This window comes from Zonotrichia leucophrys, chromosome 21 (genome assembly GCF_028769735.1).
Source record: "Zonotrichia leucophrys gambelii isolate GWCS_2022_RI chromosome 21, RI_Zleu_2.0, whole genome shotgun sequence".
NCBI lineage: Eukaryota > Metazoa > Chordata > Aves > Passeriformes > Passerellidae > Zonotrichia > Zonotrichia leucophrys.
Window position 1 is genome coordinate 4782085 of NC_088190.1, and position 21950 is coordinate 4804034.

The 21950-nt window shown below is 44.8% G+C and overlaps 1 protein-coding gene across 1 annotated transcript; it reads right to left on the reverse strand.

The window, feature by feature from the left end:
- Positions 1-31: 31 nt before the first annotated feature.
- Positions 32-19346, reverse strand: PLOD1 (procollagen-lysine,2-oxoglutarate 5-dioxygenase 1). Its single transcript, XM_064730770.1, has 19 exons — positions 19159-19346; positions 14694-14785; positions 13256-13392; positions 12455-12618; positions 12137-12249; positions 10806-10869; positions 9639-9736; positions 9224-9325; positions 8988-9119; positions 8616-8737; positions 7856-7960; positions 7290-7415; positions 6336-6477; positions 5291-5404; positions 4954-5019; positions 4536-4640; positions 4011-4157; positions 2991-3116; positions 32-1799 (listed from the first exon to the last, which is right to left on the reverse strand). Exons 1-19 carry the CDS (start codon positions 19241-19243, stop codon positions 1644-1646), a joined length of 2196 nt encoding a protein of 731 aa, XP_064586840.1. The 5' UTR covers positions 19244-19346; the 3' UTR covers positions 32-1643.
- Positions 19347-21950: the final 2604 nt, after the last annotated feature.

Here is a 21950-nt window from a genome sequence, read left to right on the forward strand (position 1 = left end):
AAAACCTAAAAAAAAAAAAAACCCAAGTCAAACAAAATAACTGCTGCAGAATAAATACATAATACACATTTTGGACATCTCTGACATGCTGATCAATCGTTTGGTTACAGGCAGTTCTGCATTTCATGTAACACGACTTTAAGTACAATTTTACTTCTCAAATGCTTGCCCCTGCCTGGATTTTTCTCTCCTGGGCACAGGTGAGTGTATGGCCTCAAAACAGACCTAAAAAGCTCAAGGAAAGCAGTTGGGAAATCTGTCTGTCCCCTTCCATGTCTGAAGCTGCTCTGCCCCATTAGAGTGACCCATCCCAGAAGAAGGGCTCTACTCTGACAGTCAGGCAGCAGAAGCTGGAGACACACAACTAAAAGGCACATAATTATTCTTTTTTCCCTAAGGACAATCACTGTATGAATTTATTGCTTGTGAAACACACTATTCTGGCATAATGGTGTCTGATAAGCAGAGCAGGTATCCCACAGGCACAGGCAGAAAAGGGTTCTGCCCCTTCACTCTCTAACCACAAGTCTAGTGTAGATATATTTTTATAACTACTGGCTCACCCCAATCTCTCAGCACTTCCCAACCACTTATTTCTATCAGCCTTGACCCCATTGGAGAAGTTTCTGCAATGGAGTGTTTTGGTTTTCAATCTCAAATAATAAAAACACTGAGTAATTATTTCCTCTAAGAACCAGAGAGCAGCTCTTTCCATCTAAAGTGAACGGACCATCAAAGAAAATTATTAAAACAATCTCTGACAAATGGAATGAGGCCACCAAAGACCTCTGGGTTGTTATCTAGAGACTGATCAGAGCTTTTGGCTATTTTAACATGGTATAGAACAGACAATTCTGAGAGAAGCCCCCCTGACTGATGGAGCTGCTCCCAGCCTTCCCTTTCTTAGATTTAATCTACATATTGATATGGCACGAATTTGTGTGGTTATGCCTGCTGCTCTTAGCTGGAGAAACAGAAGGTAAGGGAGGTTTTTAATCTCTTCAATCTAATCCCAGAGGTAAAGCACCATCAGAGGACCTTCCCTTAACTAACCAGAAGCACCTATGTTGCCACATTGAACTTTGTGATTTGCCTGCAAGCACAGCAAAGAGGTAAAGAATCAGATGATCTTCAGGCTCTTCCAACTCAGCTTCATTTGGTGTAACTGTTATGACTCCTGGAGTCAGCTCCCTGATTGGTTTATATTTGGAATAATGTCCAGGAATTATTGTGTAACATCCAGTCCTGTATATGCTGTGGATGAAATCAGGTTTCCAGCTTGTAACTTGCCTCGAAAAAGCTGGATTTCCATTCCAAAAAACCATTTTTTAAAGCCAATGAATCACTGATGAAAGTTCAAGTAAACAGCACTTTCAAGAAACAGTGGATGAGGAGCAGAATCAAAAATGAAGGCACAAAATCTCCTTTGGACTTCTACAGCAATATTCCTAGATATTACCTGCAGTATCAGAGAGTGAAGTCCTCCAGCAGTGGAGTCTTAGAATATCATTAAAAATCACATTAAAAATCATATAAAAATCGAATCCAAATTACTCTGAACAACACCTCAGGAGCTTTCAGCAACATTCCCTGTTTCTACTCAAAGTCAGCCGTGAGCAGGACCAGGAAAGAGGAGCAGAGCCCTAGGGGTCGATGAAGGACACGGCAATGTAGCGGGTGCCCCTGGTGGTGGGCAGCCCCTCGTGGTAGTGCGTCAGGCGGCCCGGGTGCATCAGGCTCCAGCCCTTCCTCGGGGCTCGGATGGAGCAGTTGTAGCGCAGGAAGCGGCAGCCTCCGCCCTGGGGGACACAAGGGACAGTCAGAGACACATCAGTGTCCTTCCTGGTGGGACACCAGAGACACATCAGCCTCCACAAGGGACACCAGAGACACAGCCTCCGCCCTGGGGGACACAAGGGACACGTGAACCTCCACAAGAGACACAAAGGACACGTGAACCTCCACAAGAGACACCAGAGACACAGCCTCCGCCCTGGGGGACACAAGGGACACATGAACCTCCACAAGAGACACAAAGGACACGTGAATCTCCACAAGACACATCAGCCTCCACCAGAGAGACACATCAGTGTCCTTCCTGGTGGGACACAAGGGACACATGAACCTCCACAAAGGACACAAAGGACACGTGAATCTCCACAAGAGACACCAGAGACGCAGCCTCCGCCCTGGGGGACACAAGGGACAGTCAGAGACTCATCTGCCTCCACAGGACACAAGGGACACATGAATCTCCACAAGGGACACCAGAGACACATGAACCTCCACAAGAGACACCAGAGACACAGCCTCCGCCCTGGGGGACAAAGGGACAGTCAGAGACACATCTGCCTCCACAAGGGACACAAGGGACACATGAACCTCCACAAGGGACACCAGAGACACAGCCTCCACCCTGGGGGACACAAGGGACACGTGAACCTCCACAAGAGACACCAGAGCTACAGCCTCCACCCAGGGGGACACAAGCGACACATCAGCCTCCACCAGAGACACATCACTGTCCTTCCTGGTGGGACACCATAGACACAGCCTCCGCCCAGGGGGACACAAGAGACACATGAACCTCCACAAGGGACACATCAGCCTCCACCAGAGACACATCAGCTTGGAAAAAGCACCTCAGGGAAAGTGCTTAAAAGTCTCCTGCCATGAAGTATCGCCCTCTTTTTTCCAGCTTGGGGGGGGGGTCACCTGGATGATTTGCTGTCTCCTAGCAAGGAAATAAAATAGGACTTTGTCCCCACATGGAGAAGAGTGCTTCTTGTGTGGGCTGGGGTCCATAGCAAGCTGGATTAGACCCAAACAGCCCCCCATGAATTGTTACAGTCAATAATTGTAATCCTTAGTGCCAAGAAGCCTGATGTGGATCAGGGCAGGGTTTGTGTGCAGCCTGATGTGGATCAGGGCAGGGTTTTCAGCTGCTGCAGGTGCTGTGCTGCACTCCTGAAGCCCTGGCAGGCACTCACCTCGTAGTCAATGCCCACCCTGTTCAAGGCAATGTTGATGGTGAAGGTGGAGGCGTCGTGGTGGGGCACCAGGGATGGCTGCTCGTCAGGTTTGTAGCGAACCACAAAGGCCAGCTCAAACTGGGTCTGAGAGAAAGGACAAAGAGCTCTCTGTTAGAGGGCTACAGTGGTTTGTGGCTTCTGAGCTGCAGAGCAGGGTGTGCACTGAAATTGCATCCACTGCTAAAGGAGGAAGGCAATTTCTCAATGACATTCTTCTGCCTGATTTTTTTGCCTATCTCCTAATGCACATACTTGGGTCACACTGCAGGGTCAGCTCCTCTGTACTGGGAAATAGTGTGTGTATTCGTGGAGGATTCTTGTCACAAAGCTGCAGCTGGAGGAGCTGACCATGAGTTTTGCTGTTAAGGTGGACATACTGTGGCCTCAGCTCTCTTTACAGAGGGCAGGCACAAGCCTTCCCAAGGATTTTTCCTGGGAAAGCACTGAGAAGCACAGAGAGGAGAAGAGAAAACAATTCTTATCTCTATTCACTACTCCTATTGTTTTTGCACACGTGGAATTGTGTTAGGAAGATTGTTTACCTGAAGAGATTTGGTAATTGGATTCTGGTGATGGTTATTTATATTAATTGGCCTATTAGGTCCAAGTTGTGTCCTGACTGTCTGGAGAGAGTCACAGGTTTTTCTTTAGTATCCTTTTAGTATCTCTTTAGTATAGTATCTCTTTAATATAGTATAGTATTTGTATATATTTAATATATATATATTTAATAGTATATGTATATATACTATTAAGTATATATACTTAATATATATATAAGTATAGTATATATATAGTAATATATATACTTAGTATATGTAAATATATATATCTAATATGTATACATTTAATATAGTATAGTATAATGTAATATAATATACTTTTAATAAAGCAGTTGTTCAGCATTCTGAATCAATGATGGAGTGAGTTGCCAATCATTCCCAGACTTTGGGGTTGCCCTGCATACAACAGACATACCTTGGTGTAGTATCCTGGGTACAGCTTCTCTGTGATGGGTGCAATATAGTCCAGAAGAAACTTATACCATTCTCTTTCAAAGCCTATTTGGTTCATGTGTATGTCAATAGTTGGGACATTCTCATATCCTCCTTGTATTCTGCTGTCCTGAAATGGAATCAATAGAAATGCCTGTAAACATGGAAACCTTGGAGTTCAGGAATGAAAAGTACTTGTTCCTGGTAACTACAAATAAATATGATGTCTGTTTATCAGAATTTGCAGGATGGAAAGCTCATTTCAAACCATAATTAAACCCTAAGGGAAGCAATATTACCATCAGAGAGGCTGAACACTGGAACTTCAGAGGACATAAAGAGGACCTGGGGAAAAATCAGAGTTAATCAGGAGCAAAATAAAGTCTTGTCCCTACTTTTCTGGTATAATTTAGGATCTAATACCTTCCCACAGGAGGCACTGCTATCACCAGCTATGCACAGAAAATGGTGTAGCCCAGAACTCAAATGAACTCCTGACTTTACTCACCGTGTTGTCACCTGTGGACCACTGGCCATAATGTTCCATTTCTTCCACCAGCTCATCACAGGCAGTGTCAGTGAAGATGGGGAACCAGTAAACATCTGGGCAGGGCTGCAGACAGCAGACAGGTGAGAACAGCAGAAACAAGGACAAAAGAAGTTTGTTTAAGGCAAAAGAAGTAATGCTAAAATGAGTGTAGACTGAGGAAGTGGAAGGAAACTAAAATATTGAGGATAGAAATTTATCTTCTGATTTATGTGCCCCACTCCCACTTAAGAGGGCTGGAATGATTTGGCTCTGAAAGTATTTCAAGGTCATGTTTTCTATGTTCAACTGCTTATTCCTGAGAATTACAATAATGATGATAAAGCACTGTCCTAAAGCTCATTTCCCATTCTGATGGATAAGAGTGATGTTTTCTTACCATTTCTACCAATTTCCCTTTCAGAGCTGCTGTGTAGTTTTCATGGATGTACTTTTCTCTCCAATCCTGCAATTAGAAGATAAGCAAACCAGTAACTTCTGTGGGGCCCTTGCTTAAAGAGGTAATAAAAGGCTAGGCACTTGTGCAAGCAGTATTTCACAGGCTTTGAAGATCCATGTGTTATACATCCCAAAATTTTCTCTTCAAATTTTGTGCCTGTGCTCCTCATCCCACCTGAGAGTCACCATTATTACAAAGCCTGGGCTTCCCACAGTGATGAAGCTAATATCAGATTTTCCCACATTGCTGTGCCTTGTGAGTGTGCAGGTTATCTCACCTCAGGATTGCTGAATATTTGCCAGAGGTCATTGTGGAGGTGACTTGTCTGGTAATTCTCCAGGGACAGTATGTGCCCAAACTGATGCTGGTTTGTCAGGTACATAAAGACTCCCTGCAGGATGGAAAGAAATAATAAAGGCCTCACATTTCTGAGAGCCACTGTGAAATCAAGCACTGGACAGTTCTCCAAGCTGTTCATTTATTCATTCTTTCAGTTTTATTTCCACCCTGGATATGAGAAACTCTGAAGGGTTACAGAGACAGTAATTCTGTGTCCTGTCAACCAGGCAGCTGTGAGATTAGGGTCTTCCTTCTTACCCTGTCAATCCCATTTAGAGCAGTCCTGAAAAGGCCTAAGAACCAAAATGTTATCCACATTTAGTGGTCCATGGCTTCACATGCTTTCATAGCAAGATAGAAATCCCAAGCTGTTCCAAAATCTGCATTGTACTGACTAGTAACAGTTATTTACATTTAGGGGTGCATGGCTACACAAGGTTTCACAGCATGACAGAAATCCCAAGCTGTTCCAAAGTCTGCACTGTACTGACCAGTATGAGTTATTTACATTTAGTGGTCCATGGCTACACATCATTTCACAGAAATCCCAAGCTGTTCCAAAGTCTGCACTGTACTGACTAGTAAGAGTTATTTACATTTAGTGGTCCATGGCTACAAATCATTTCACAGCAAAACACAAATCCCAAGCTATTCCACAATCTGCACTGTACTGACTAGTATGAGTTATTTACATTTAGTGGTCCATGGCTACACATCATTTCACAGCAAAACAGAAATCCCAAGCTATTCCAAAATCTGCACTGTACTGACTAGTAAGAGTTATTTACATTTAGTGGGCCATGGCTACACATCATTTCACAGCAAGACAGAAATGCCATGCTGTTTTAAAGTCTGCACTGTACTGACTGGTACAAGTTCACCCTCTCCCTGCCCTGGCAGAGCTGAATGCCTTGAAACTGCTTAATCCTGTCCCCTTGAGGCTGGCAGGCAGCTCTCCCCGGCAGGCTCTCTCCTGGACTGACCTGGCTGCGAATGTTGTGGCACAGAGCCATGTCAGCATCCAGCTTGCCACTGTGGAACAGATCCCCCTGCTCCAGCTCCGAGCGCAGAGCCTTGCCTTTAACCATGTAAACACTGCTGATGTAGGGAACGTTCCAGAGCCCACTGAAACACAGCAGAAAAAAGTGAGGTAGCACTAAGGATGACAGGCAGCACTGCAGCATCAGCCAGGCTTGCCTAAATGAGCCAGCTCAGAACAGTAGGAAGAAATCCATACCAACAGAGATTGGCATTCCAGAAAAAAATCACTTATATTGCAGCTTTTAAGCTGCACAAATACTAGTCCACCAGGAAAGCAATTAATTGCTACTGTGTGTTTTTGCTAGGGATGTAATTAGTGGCTTGAATCTCTTCCCAGAGAGATCAACATATTTTTTGCAGTGATTTAAAGAAACTGAACCAGCCAAAAGTGCATAAGCTGATTTCCAGCATTTACTGGCCTATAAAGAAGAGGGTCTCTCTTTTTTATAGGCCAGTAAATAAAAAAAATTATAGTGGCCTATAAAGAAGAGGGTCCTTCAAGAATATGAATGAATCAACAACTCAATTTTGTGAATCTTCCATTCAAAGATCACCTGAAAATTGATCTGACAGAGATTAAAACAGCACTTTACAGGACTTTAAGGATCACACTAACTATAATCCCCACGTGGGAAAACATGACATGAGTAAGATGAGATGATTTCAGGAGTCAGCACTCTCAAACCTTTACTCTGATCATAAGTCTGCCCCAAGTATGTTATTGTCTCTGCTCAGGGGAGAATATAAAACTTCCAAATGGGAGCAGAGATTTCCTTTCCTATACACAAAGACATTTGCACTCTCTGGTTCTTGGACATTAGTTTGATGACAATGTGCTGCAGCAAGCTTTACATTTGAGGGGTTTTATCAGTGAAAAGCTCTTTTTGCACACTCACACTCTCCTCCTTTGAACAATATCCACATAATCCTCCGAGCGGGCGTAGTATCCATCGGGGCTCAGGGCTCCCCAGAAATTGGACCACAGCTTCTCATGACGGCTTACCAGCGGGGCAATCACCAGCCTGGGGGCATGAAGGAACAAGGAATTGCAGGACAGGATGTTACCCCAGGAAGAAAAGGAAAATATTTACAAACCACAGTGCTGTAAGAGCTGTTTCCTCCCTCACTTACAGAGCTGCTGTTTTGTTAAGTCTGTTGGAATGAAATGCCACGTAAGAAAGGGTAAATATGGTCCCAATCTCCTCTCTAACTACACCAGGTCTGTTAGAATCCAATTTCTTCTAGTGACTATATAAAAAAAAAAGCTAAGGATGATTTACATCCCCTGCCTAAAATCCAGGGATTACAATTACATGTAAAAAAAACCCCAAAAAACCATGTAAGAGGTGTTTGGCTAACATTCCACCTCTGGCACAGCTCTCCTGAGACAGCTTACTGCTCGTCTCACATGAATTCCTTATGTGAGATGAGCAGTAAGCACTGCTCAGAGCAAAGAACTCACTTGTTCTGTTCAATCAGGATCCTCAGAGTCTCTTTGTTCTTCAGAACTACCTCAGCATCCAGGCTAAAATAATAGTCACAGTCAGGATCCTTCCTGCACAAATCCCTGCAGGCAGAGAAAAGGAAAGTCACATCCTAAATCAGAGGAAGACAACGACAAGAGCACCAAGAATTCCTTCACTTTGTAGTCTAAAGGTCTTCTGGATGCTCAGAGAAATTTGGTTTAATGTAACAACCTAGAAGGCCAGCATAGTACAAGCACATCAGATTTAGTATCCAATATCAGATACTGAGACACAGCCAAAATCACATTTAGCAAACTAAATGTTTCTTCAGCTCAAACTGAAGAGGTTCCCATTTACAGCTGGCCTAAATCCACACCTCCTGATCACAGACAGGAAGATACCCTCCCACTAATTCTTAGTTTTGCCACAGCACTCCTCCTCTTCTGAGATATGGGTGCATACCCTTTGGGCTCTGTGTCTGGGTATATAGATGAGGGCAGGAGATACAGGGCTATCCTTCTGTCAGAACAAAGGATCAGTGAGAATTTAGTTTCTGAAACTGGACAAAGTGAGCTGGTAGGGAAGTTGATTTTTTCCCAATATATAAGGGCATCAGAGTTAATGCTAGAGAAACTGAAAGGGTGACTGAGAAAAGAAGAGCAATCACTTGATAGGGATGATCCTGAGAACAAACAGATGCTTTAGTTTGGACACAGGCTGTCTCTGCCAGCTGTCATGTATGGCCTCTTCACTTACATGCCCAAGTTACGTGCCTCAGCATTCTCCACCTCATCATCTGGCCCGATCACTTTGACAGCGAGATATTCCTTGCCATGCTCCTCTACAAAGGAGTCCACCTCCATCAAGTGATGTTCCTCCTATTCCAAAAGTAAGGAAAAACACTTAAGATGGGTTCATCCAGGCCACTCAGCCTCTTGCCTTCAAAATGAGTAGCTGGGCCACAGCTCTTAAGCCCACTTCCACAGGTTTACAGCTGAGTGGGTGTCACTGCAGATAAGTACTGTGATTACACAGCCTGGAAGTCTAGCCCAAGGCTGCAAAAGTGCCTAGAGTAGAGGATGAGGTGTCCATTTTCCCCACATTTTCTAAGACCATCACTTCACTTACATGGTTGTGAATGAAGAGCTGGATTCGCTGCTTTGGGTAATGGAGGTTACGAAGCCGCAAGAAGAACTGGGAGAGGAATGGGGTGGGCTGCTCGATGAAAATGCCAATCAGAATCATTGGCAGTGCCTCATCCTGCATTCAGGGACAAGAGGAGAGCAGTGGTGGGTCATGTTCAACATCAGACACAGAACTGTAAGTCTTGTTTTGAGAGTTTGGAATAAACACTGCAGCCTCACCTTAAACCCCGAGAGGCTCCGCAGACCCTCATCACACACCGTGCAGCCAGTCTCAAATGTCCAAACCTGAGGAATGTAGTTTCCCAGGTAGTTCAGCTGCAGCTGCAAAAGGAAGTTTGCCAGATTATGCATTAGAGGGCAGGAGAGTTTCTTTGTGTGCATCCCCACTGTGGGGTCATATTTGAACTTTGTTTACCTTCTCCATGAACTAAAGAATCTGAAAATCCAACTACATGTGGGTCTTTGAACCACATCCATCTTGCTCCTAAGGGCCTGGACTGCTTATTGCTTCTCAAATATAAATCTACACAGGGAAAGTGAGTCTATGTGGAGGCAATAACCTGATCCATCGAGCCTAAAGGGTCACTTTGCAACAAACACAGAACAAATCTGTCTCTCAGGACAGTCCACTTACCTTGGTGGGTCCATTTCCATGGATCACCACAGGCAGAGTGTCATATAACAAGTTTCTTGCTCTCACTCGTGCGTTTTCAAACTTCAAAACTATCTCATCTGGAAATTACATTACCATCATGTTAAGGATTTTACTGATGATTAGAAGCACAATGCCTCATTTATACAGAAAAACTGCTGAAAGACGAAAGTGTGGACAATGGATAACCGTGCACAAGTAGTTTAAGGGCTGCAGACAAAATCTTTAAAGGAGAAAAATTTTCAGAATGATTCTGTGAAGTAACAGGAGGATGTCTGGGAAGCTGGACAATGACTGGGAATTGCAGAAGCCATACTGAAAGGTTCTTTCAAAACTGGCAGTGAGGAGCAGCTACTGATGACAGGGACAGCTGTTGATGGGAGGACTCAGCCCCTTCTCACCTAAGTGTTCTATGCACCTGATGTCTCTCTCTGTCACCCCTCACAAAAGTCCATCCTCCTGGCAGAGATCATTGAGGACGTTGCCTCAACACAACCATACAAAATCCTTTGGAAAAATGACTAGCAGAGACACAAGCTGCAGTCTGTCACTGATATAATGAGCCAAAAACTACACTGCCATTATCACTTTTCACTTGACCAGAATAAAGGTGGAATGGTGCAAGACTGAAAACATTAGGCAGCATTGATAGGAAAGTAAGTGAATGCCTCTTGCCAGGACTAGCAAAATCAATGAGCAGGTCAGGTCAGAAGCCTGGTACAATCAGTGAGTGCTCACAGGCATATCTGGCTGCCTCTCACCTCCCCTGGCATTCCAGCATGGCTCTGAAGCAGAAAGGCAGGCAGCCCTAGGCAGGCTCTGTGTTATTACTTGCACTGCAAGTCCCTCCCAGTTTCAATCCCCAAGGCTAATGCAATCCGACATGCCTGGAGATCAAAGTGCCTGGGAGGTGTGAGATGAAAAACCTGACCTGCATTCCCTCAAGTGGAGAAGGAATTGCAATGAGAACGTAGTTGGACTCAATGGAATTGCAAACAAATCCCAGAACTCTGGCACAGACTTTTACTAAAGCTTTTTCTGTGGGGACAGCCATTTCTGAAATACAATCCCTTCAGCCACAACTTTATTTCTGGTGTCAACATGCAAATTGCATTCCAAGGAGAAATTAGCTCCTTCCTTCCATCTCACCTAATGCTCCATTTAGGTTTTGGAAGATCCGGCTTCTGTGGTCTAGAGTGATGTTGATACTTTCCTTTAAAAGAATTAGATAAACAACCTTAATTAGAACACAAAACCCTATGCTCATTGAAGATATATCCCATTCCTATAGTCATTTGTAAACTCTCCAAACTCTGCAGCCTTAAACATTGCCAGATAATCATAATTTTCATTCAAATCTGGGACAATTCACCATTTTCAAGAACAAGTTAAATATATTCTATTGGGCAAAACTATGCAAACCCCCCTCCCCCTCTTTTAAAGCTGCTGTGGGTGTGTCAATAAATCTGCATCATATGAATGAAGCAGACTTACACAGAGTCATACAAACCCCAGAATACATAAAATACACAGGAATGCCAGATAGAAAAACCATCTGCTGTGAAAAGTTTCTTGCCTTCCATCCACAGGGCAAGTGTGACCCCCAGGCACCAGTGTCAAACCAGAGGACAGTAAGGTGCAAGATCAGCTTGTGCAATCTTTGTTTTTATCCCCTGCTGCAAGTCACACTCTGACTGAGTGGGACTAAAATGCAGCTCTGACTTTACAGAATTCTGTGTCCCTGCAGGCATCTGTAAGACTGATTACTGGAAAGGACAGCAGGGTGCTAACATCCCCTGTCTGAGTGCCAAGTCAGGGGAATTACTCAGCCCTTGCATGGCACAGGGCCAGAACTGCAGATGAGAAGATTAAAGGGACTGCTCATGTGAAAGTATCACAGGCCATACTCAGATTTGGGGAACTAAAAAAGTTCTAAATTTTCTACCAGCCTTGCTGGCAAAAAATTTCAAGTGTCTCTCTAGTCTGATAGCAGTTCCCTATTTCAAATGTTCCCTCTTGATTTAATTGCTGGTACAGTTTGAGTTCTCCAGGGACAGACTGGCCTCTGTAATGCACAGCTGGGCAGGGACACCAGAACCAGAATGACCTGCATGGTCTGGCCAGTGCACCACACAGTGCTGGAATCGCAGTGCTGCTTCCAGGGTCCATTCCAGGCTTCTGTAGGATGTTATATGGCATTTTCTAAAAGGTACTTCAGTGCTAGACTGGCTGTCTCTAAGGCAGCACTGCACTCTGCAGTTTCACATCCCCTGGGAGGAGGCTGCTTAGTTCCTCCACACCCAATAGCTTTAAACAACAGCACCTACAGATAATGGTATGAGCCTCCAGTAAGATTTGTTTTCAGACATCTCTCTCCCCATTCATATTTTATGCTTAGATATAAAAACTGCTAATAACAGAAAATGGGGGTACTGGCTAGAATGCAAATTTTCACAAACCCAGAATCTTGATACACCTACTCTTTTTTGTGGATCCAAGAAGATTTTTGTATAGAAGAGCTGGTCACTGTCATCATCCTCTCCTTTCCAGTCCTCTACAAGCTTCTTCAGGTTTGGAGCATAACCTATGAAGCCTGTGGGAATAAGGATGAGGAGGTGTTTCCACCCAGATGACCAAAAAATAGAAGTACTCCTGTATCCACGTACTTTCACTTCTCTCACATGAAATCTCACTACACTCTGTTGCTGCAGAGACTCATCAACTCTCAGTTTGCTTTGTCTCTTCTCCCACAGAGGTCAAGCAGGAGGAGAAAGCTGAAAGCAAGCTCTGTGTCTCACCTCCAGAACCCAGGAAGCGCTTTCCATCTCGCACCTGAGGGTACTTGGCTTCCAGCTTTCTGTCAGGATAGATGTAATTCTCTGCTGAGAAAACCACCTTGCTTTTGGCTTGTTTGAACTTCTTCAGCAGTTCTGTGGGGCCTGAAGCAAAGAGCACATCGTAGCTAGAGAGAGACAGACAAAAAAAAGGACAAAAGGAAAGGAGTCAGAAAAACATGTCATTGAGAAAAGTTTCTAGAAACTAATTCTTTGGGAATCCTTTTCTTTCAGTTCTGTTTAACAGTATTACATTTTTGGTTATGCAATTAATTAAAGTGTAGTTTTATTTGTATGCTGGGCATATGAAAAGACACTGAGACTCCAACTCTTCCTTTTCTCTCTTTACCTCTCTGGAGACTAATTCTTGGCTCTCAGGATGTGCTGCAGCCTACTTCACCTTATAAAACAAATAACTCTGGTAAGAAAAGCCTGCCCAGTTCCAAAGGAATTCTCTGCTCATTCTCTGCAGATGGAGGCCGCCAAATTCCACTGTGGCAGAATCAGGTACAACACTATCAACTTCATAGTTGCAGGAATTGGCATCAGCCTGTTCAGATCAGCCCTTCCCAACTGCCACGGATGCAGCTCTGAGTAATTCCCAAGAAACCACAGAGAATTCAGGGAAGAAAAAAAAAAAAAACAAAACAAAGATCTGGACACACTCTTCTAAAGCAATTGATTTCACAGCTCATTTCTTTTCAGTGAGAACCCATCCAAACCACTGTAAGATTCAGTTCATGGCAAATTCTTTGCAAGCATTACCTTTCCACAAAAAGGATGATCAAATCCTCCTTATCCCCATGCTGCTTCAGAGCTGACTTGAGCAGACGAACCTTCTGCCCCCCTCCAGCTGGCTGCTGGTCATCTCCACCCTGCCACTCCTCCTCCAGCCCCAGCACCTGCACAGCAACAGGCACAGGGTTATGGGATTTGCATTATCCCAGATGATGGAAGGAATGATAAATCTGACTCCATGTTATCAGAAGGCTAAATTATTATTTTATGATATTATATTAAAGAATGCTAAACTAAACTATACTAAAGAGTACAGAAAGGATGCTTACAGAATGCTAAAAAGATAATAATGAAAACTTGTGACTCTTTCCAAAGCCCCAACACAGCTTGGCCCTGATTGGCCAAACAGTGAAAACAACTCACAGCAGAATCCAGTGAAACAATCACCTGTGGGTAAACAATCTCCAAACACACTCCAAAGCAGCAAAATACAGGAGAATCAAATGAGACAACAATTGTTTTCCTTTTGTCTGAGGCTTCTCAGCTTCCCAGGAGAAAAATCCTGGGTGAAGGGATTTTTCCAATAAATTTTCCAGAAGGCCACACAGGGTCACCTCAACAAGGCACTTTCCTAGCAAGGCTCACAGGAAAGAACCAGAACCCACAAATTTAGTGGTTCTGATAACTCCCAGTGCAAATCACAGCAAAAATAACAGCCCCAGGACAAATGGACTGGGCAGCCTTTGATCCAGTGTCTGGGCTGGACAATCAGTGTCACAAGGTAGCACAAAGCACTCCTGGCCACAGGGACAGGAGCACACTCTGTACTGTGTGTCCTGGCAGTGCAATGCAAAAGTGCCACGAGGCTCCCTTGAGCAGGAGTTATGGATCTCTCCCCAAGCCAACACTCAGGACACTGCAGAAATGACCCAGTCACAGCACTTTTAACCAGCTGAGAAGATGTGTGTCCCCTTTTGAGCTTTTATTTAATCACTGTGGGCCCAAGTCTGATCCATTCCACAATTTGAAATTCCCTTTGACCAACTGTCGCCACATTTCTCTTCACAGAGAAAAGCAAGGCACAACTCTTCCTGAGAATCTTTCTGGGTTTCACATTCTCTGAACCTCAGAGAAAGGAAAAACAATTCTTACCATTTGCTGTGCCAAAGTAGAATGCAAAATGGAGATTGTTTACCCAAAGTGATGGTGTTTTGTTTCCTTGGCCTATCAGGGGGTGTGTGTGTCAGGACTGTTGGCTGACAGTCACAAAATTCTGTACAGTTCTGTGGAGTTGAGTGCTTGGCAGATTCAGTTTATATATAATACAATACAATATAGAATAATACAGTATATTAAAGTAATTAATTAGCCTGATAAGATGGAGTCAGATGCATCATTCCTTCCTTCATTGGGGATTTCCCTGCAAATGTGATAACCAACCCCCATGGAAGGTGCTAGACATCACCTGGATTTTGTAGTTGAAGAATTGGGCTGATCTCCTGAAGCGCTGGAATCCCTCAGTCTGCTTGGTGGCCACAGTCAGAACCAGCAGGTTTTCTGCACACAGGGAAAAGCACAAGAGATACTCAATGTGTGTGGTTTTCACAACCTAACTTGATTGTGGGTATAAAATGAGAGATTTTGTAAAGATACAATTTCATTGCCTGAGTTCTGAGCTAAAAAAAAAGAAAATAAAATGTATTTAGTGGGGTTTTTGCCCTGCTAGTGAAAGCTACAATTCTCTTCTCTCACATAGAGCACAGAAGAAATTAAACTTGAAGATCAAAAATAGAACTACTACAAAATGCCCATCTGAAAGTCATCAATTTAATGCAGTTTTGACTTTCTGCTCCCCACAGAGCTGCTTTTTTGTCACTCAGCATTGACTGGATGTAGGGAAAAGAAAAATTAGACTAAATGCTATTTTTCCCTCTCCATGGCTGCTTCAATTTTCTACTCCATTCCTGAGGCATTTTCCTGTTTTTCATACATATTCAATGTGAGTTTAATTGTGCTATAATTTTAATTTACATTCCCCTCCCAAAATTGCTCTTCATTTCTAGTCCCTTAAAAACTATAAAACAACTTAATCCTGAAGTTTTCTTTCAGAAGTTTCTCTGTGATACCCTGGAATATGATTTTTACGTGGAATTTCTGCTTTCCTCATTGCAATGATGAAATGTTATACTTCACAGTTTCGCTGAAGCAGGAATTTGTATAGGTTCTGGCAACAGAGCTTAAATGCCAATCCTGGCCATCCGTTTTAAACATCAGAAAATACCAGGAAAACTGAAAGGACATTTTCTTGGCCTCAGCAGGCATTTTTTGGAACAATGATTTTTTTCAATGGATGTACCAGATGCATCTCCCTCATGTACCCAAACTGATATTCTGTCAAGTCTTAGAGAGGAAGGATCTAGAAGTTTAGGTGGACCTCACAAAGGGAGCAAAAGTGAAAAATAAGTGTAAGACTCCAAGTCAGGAGGAAAGAAGATATCACCAAAGAAATTCCTCAAATCCTTTACCTGCATCAGAATAAAAAAGAGAGATCGAGAACAATCAATAGGTCTAATTGCATTTATTAGACAAACCTCAAATTCTAGTATATGAGGGGAGAAAGCATATGATAATGGGAAAGGGAAGGGGAAAAGGGAAAGGGGAAAGGAAAGGGGAAAAGGAAAGGGGAAAAGGGAAAGGGGAAAAGGGAAAGGGGAAAAGGGAAAGGGGAAAAGGAAAGGGGAAAAGGAAAGGGGAAAAGGAAAGGGGAAAAGGAAAGGGGAAAAGGGAAAGGGGAAAGGGAAAGGGAAAGGGAAAAGGGAAAGGGGAAAAGGGAAAGGGAAAAGGAAAGGGGAAAAGGAAAGGGGAAAAGGAAAGGAAAGGGGAAAAGGAGAGGAGAGGGGAAAAGGAGAGGAGAGGGGAAAAGGAGAGGAAAGGGGAAAAGGATCCTGACTGCTCTGCAATTATTTCAGCCCACAATCTCACTCCTCTCGCATTAAATAAATCACTAATTCATTTTCGTGCTGCCATCCCAAAGAAGCCACACGCTGTTTATGACTTGACTGCCAAAAGTTTGCTGGAGAGGATGAGTGCTAAAGGCTCACACAGAACAGGAAGCGGTGTCCTGTTTCTACGACAGAAAAGTTCTCCCCATGCAGTTTGTGAGCTCAGAGGAGCACAAAAACCAGCACAAAGACCACTCTCATCCCCAGCAGAATGCCAAGTTACAGATTCCTGTGGGGCAGGACACAGAGACACCAAGCTCAGTTTCTGTTCTAAGAACTGTGCAGTAGCCATAGCTTTCCATCCCAAGAGACATTCCTCCAGCCCAGCACTGAAGTTTGTGCTATGTTGCCTCCAACTCCTTCTGCTTTAACTCTTTCCTCTCTTTCCCAAAGATTTTGCTGAACACTCATGCAGCTGATGGATACTTTAAAGGACAGAGCAGGAAACCCTCTTACTTTCAACATCACATGCAAACTTTTCAAAACTCCCTAAACAGATTGGTGCATCCCTGTTTCCCATATCACACTCAATTTCCACATGTAGAAATGCAGCTTGCTCTGCTGAGCCAGGCTCCTGGGCCCAGAGGCTCCCTGGGCCACACTAACAGCTAGGAATTGTAGAAATACATTTAATAATGGCATGGCTGCAAAATACAAAGCAAGCACTGGACTCAGAACCAGGGGAGCTGGACTGTATTGCTGGTTCTGCTATTCAACAAGGGGCTAATCCTGCTATCCCTGTTTTTCCATCTGTAGAATGATAGAAGAGGACATTTACCTCTTTTGTGAAGGTTTTAGAGCTCTACAGATGAAAAGGATTCTGTAAGAACAAAGCACTGGATCAGGAACCTCGATACCAAGATCACAATGAAATGATTCAGTAAACATCTAAGTTTTTATAAAGAATAAAAATCAGAGACCAGATGAGTTCAGAAACAAAAAAGAAAAATTAAAGTTATTTACTTCTGCCCTAAGTCTACAGGGAAAGCACAGCTGCAGCTGCATTTCAGGACAAGGAATGAATTTATCCTCAGGCTGTGATTTGGGAAATCTTACTGTGTCACTTCCTGTTAAGACAGTGTCTAAGAAAATAACATTAATATGGGGATCAAATAGAAAGAAAAACCAGTGCACAATTTAACAGTGGATAATATAATCTCTGTATTATATTTACAGAAGAATTTTTAAAATTCTATCAACTACAAATAACTATGTTGAGAGCTTTTGCACAGATATAAAAGAACACCCAAGAGGGAAGACAGGTATCATTACTCTCACATTACTCTGGGGAAGCTGAGGCACAGGAAAGATGAGGCATTTTCTCTTTGAGCCATGCCAAAAGTGATGGTTCAGAAAACAGCTAATTCCAAATTCTTCTTCCTAACCAATTCACCTCATTCTCTTTCCCAGCCCTCAGTTTTATATCTCTAGTGCATTCTAAAACCATGGAAAATTTAGGATGTGCAAAGAAGGTAGGATAGCACAGAGATTCTTTGTTTTAATTATGCCACTATAGCCAAAGAACTTCCAACACCCCCATAGATGCACACTAACTGTATTAACTAATGTACATAGTTATACCAGAATCACACTGTGAAGGGAAATATTACACACAACAAGACGAAATCTCCTCCTAATTGCCACTTCTCTAATGAAGACAGAGATAATTATCCAAACCTCTTGGCAGAGTGACAGTGTATGAACCACTCTGTCAGTGCAGCTGACATTGTGAAGCTGCCCTAATCCTGTGCTGTTCTACCAACCACTCTAGAGCTTCTACTGAATGTTTACAGAGGGGAGACACAGACTGATGCTATTTTAGGAGCATCCCTGATCTTGAGTCACAGCGTGGCCAGTCTGGAATCAAACACTCTCCTGTAACCCAATTCTTGAACCACCTAAGTTCAAAATTCTTGAATTCTTGAACCATCTGAGCTCAAAACCAAGGAGGGACTGACCCAGGTGGGATGAAGGACCGAGAGTCCCTCACAGGGTTGGAATGATGCTGTCTCACCACAGCCAGAAGCTCCAGGTGCTGCCCAGGGGCTCACAGTGCCTCAGGCTCGGCTCGGGCAGTGCCGGGCAGCCGGGGCAGGACACGGAGGCCACAGGGGCACCGGGGCGGCTGTGCCCGTCCATCAGCCGGCTCCCGGTGCTGCCGGTATCCCCCGTGCTACCAATGCCCCCAGTGCTGCCAATCCCTCCCAGGGCTACCGGTGCCCCCAGTGCTGCCGGTGCTCCCACTGCTGCCAATCCCCCCCAGTGCTGCCAGTGCCCCCGGTGCTGCCAATCCCTCCCAGTGCTGCCGGTACCCCCGTGCCCCGAGCATTCCCTCCGTGCCCCCTAGCATCCCCCAGTGCTGCCTGTGCCCCCCCAGTCTGCCAATCTCCCCCGGTGCTGCCGGTGGCCCCCGTACCCCGAGCAGCTCCCAGTGCTGCCGGTATCCCCCCGGTGCTACCAATTTTCCCCCATACTGCCAATCCCCATAGTGCTGCCGGTATCCCTGGTACTGCCAATCCCCCCGGTGCTACCAATCCCCTCCCCGTGCTACCAAAGCCCCCCAGTGCTGCTGGTACCCCCCAGTGCTACCAATCCCTCCGTGCTGCCTGTCCCCCAGTGCTGCTGGTACCCCCCAATGCTGCCGGTGCCCCCCAGTGCTACCAATCCCTCCCGTGCCACCAATCCCCCGCAGTGCTACCAATCTTTCCGGTGCTGCCGGTGCCCCCCAGTGCTGCCAATCCCTCCCGTGCCACCAATCCCCCCCAGCGCTACCAATCCCCCCCAGTGCTACCAATCCCTCCCAGTGCTACCAATCCCCCCCAGTGCTACCAATCCCTCCCGTGCCACCAATCCCCCCCAGTGCTACCAATCTTCCCGGTGCTGCCGGTACCCCCCAAATGCTGCCTTTCCCCCGAGCCCTCCCCGTACCTTCCTGCGGCGAGGCACGGCCGCCGCCCGGCCCGAGCAGCGCCAGCAGCGCCCCGAGCAGCAGCAGCGCGGCCGGAGGCACCATGGAGGCGGCTTCTCCCCCGCGCACGGACCGGGAGCGGTGCCCGCGGCACGGAGCGCGGCTGCCGGAGCGGTGCCACGCACCAGACCCGCCCGGGAGGAAGCGAGGAGGAGCCGGCTCCTCCTCCCGGGCAGCCCCCGCAGGAGGCGGGAGGGAGCCGGGGCAGGGCTGCGAGATCCTGGGAAGAGAGGGAACAGCGGGGCGAGCTCGTGGGTTTGATCCTGGAGCTGCAGCGGATTAAAAATAATAGTTTTTTAATAATAAAATACGCATTTTTATACTTATTTATTAATAAAATAATACTTATTTAATAATAAAACACGTATTTTATTATTAGCTTTTTTGCAAATATTAAAGTGAATATTATATGTGTTATGTTAGAAAGCTATGCTATGTTAATTCTCTTAAGTAGTGTGTTGACATGCTGAAGCCAGGAGCATTCCAGACAACAACCCCAGTTCTCGCTAAGATGATGATTTCAGAAAACTTCCTTTGCAAAGCTGCCAGTTTCCCTAAATGAAAAAAGTAAAAGAACATACTTTCACTTTAGATTTCTTCAGAACTTTGCAGGCTCAGACAAAGCCCATGATAAATCTGTAGCAATTCAACAGTTTAAGGCAGGAGCCACAGCATAGATGTTCCCTTCTTCACCTTCAGACCTCAGACTGAGATCTGCAACTCAACGTGGATTTTTAAAACTGCAACTTTCTCATTTTAATGAAGTTAAATCTCTCCAGTCTAAAACGAAAGCGGTTTTGCACACTCCAAACCGTGAATGCCTCATTGTTTATGCTGCTGTATACCCTGGCTGTCTCTGTTTGACAGCTTTGTATTCTGTAGCTATGCCAGCCCAGCAAGCACATTTACCCCTCTTTGTGTGCTTTGTGTGAAAAACGCCAATCACTTGTTTTTAAAACTTTAAAAGTTTAATAGTAATAAAATGGTTATAAAAATAGTAATATGAGTAATAATAATGTGGACAATATGGATTAGGAGGAGACAATAAAAACAAAGAGTTATGGACAGTCCGGGTACCTCTTTCTGGGCAAAATAAGCCCAAAAAAAGACCCACGTTAACAGAGGATTAACCCTTAAAAGCAACAGCCTGTTGCATATTCATACACCTCATCCATGATGCATAAATTCCATTCAAACACAGGATTCTGTCTGGGCAGTGTCAGCTTCTTCCTCTGAATCCTGACAGCATCTTCAGGGCTGAGTGAGGCAGGAAGAAGTTCGTTTCTCCTGATAATGGAGCAATAAATTCTCTTTCTCTGAAGGATTCAGGTGTCTGTGGCTGCTATCTCACTGCGAGTCCTCTCTTCAAAAAAGTATCCTACATAGCATAGTTTCTATTTTAACATTTTGTTATAACCTAAAACTGTATTTAACACACTACTTAAGAAAATTAATACAGCATAACTTTCTAACACAACACACACAATATTCACTCTAATATTTGCAAAAAGTCAATCATAAAATATGCGTTTTTCACATCTGTGTGCTGGCTGCAGCCTGCTGCCTGTCTTTTTAAGCAGAGCCAGCTGCCAATGCAGATGTTCCAGTGAGTACGTGCAACACGTGCTCCAGGGGGAGCAGCAGCTTCCTGAAAGCTGGAAGGGCCAGAGCTCCGCTCTCACAGCAGCCTCAAAGCTGACACCAGCAGCCTGTTTTGGTTTTTTAAGTTCTTCTAAGCCTTCTGATGTTTAAATTTTATATAATACATATTTATATGCTATGTATTATATTATATTTATATTATAATTATGTATTTTTATATTTATGTATTTCTGTAAATACTTCTTGTTTTGCATTCTTTTCTGGAGGAAGAGGAATTTGATGGACTGTTGGTTTATCCAGTGTCATTGGAGAGGTGGGACTGTCACTCTCCACTTTTCAAAATCTGTAAATGTTAGTCGGAAATTAAAACACCCTTCTTTTTACCTTGGAGATTCCAGTGTCTGTGTCGTTTTGTGTCCTTAAGTGACACCAGCCCATTAAAACCTGCAGTGAATGGGGTCTCATCCACTGTTTGGGATCCCAGTGCTCTCCCCACCCACCCCCAGTCAAACAGCTCATTCGCCGGAAGAAATTAAGAACGTGTCTCCTCTGCTTCCTTTTTTTTTTTTTTTTTTATCCAGTTCATTGCCTCAACATGGTTGAGATTTTCCCATTTCACCTTAACTCACAGTTCTTCTGCCTGACTTTCTTGAAACTCGTTTTGTCTTTCTAGCACTGCTCTGGATACAAAACTTTCCTTTGCACATCTAAGACACCTGAGAAAGTTTGTTCCTCTATTTACGACACAGTGGGACAGAGTTTGACAGAAAAAACTTCCTTTCCTGCATAGTCCGTGGTGGCAAGCCACTAAACCGCCACGGGAATTACGGAAAACCCCTCCAGGCCTTTTCGATCGGTGCAGTGACCCGGGGAGGAGACAGAGAACCCCAGCGTGGGCTGCAGCTGCCCGAGGGCACCCACGGACACCGCAGACGGAGCAGGGCAGGGGTGCCGGGGGGATCCCGGTGCCGGGGATCCGGAGCTGAGGGGGCTCGCAGCCGAGAGGGGTCCCGGTAACGGGAGGGGTCGGGAGCCCCGAGTAAAGGGGGACCTGGAGCGGGGGGGTTGGAAACCGGGAGCTTGGCAGCCGGGGCTTTGGCAGCCGGGATTGCTGACGGTTCCGGGGTTCTGCAGCCGGGATCCCGGCGGT

Bases quoted from the DNA above. Each gene is read 5' to 3' on its own strand.
- PLOD1 (XM_064730770.1), bottom strand. From the start codon at position 19,243: ATGGTGCCTCCGGCCGCGCTGCTGCTGCTCGGGGCGCTGCTGGCGCTG. The intron at 13,393-14,693 runs GTGATGTCTAGC...GTTGCTGTGCAG, and splicing joins TCTTCAACTACAAAATCCAG to GTGCTGGGGCTGGAGGAGGA. The intron at 9,120-9,223 runs GTGAGGCTGCAG...CCCTGAATGCAG, and splicing joins GGAGCCTCTCGGGGTTTAAG to GATGAGGCACTGCCAATGAT.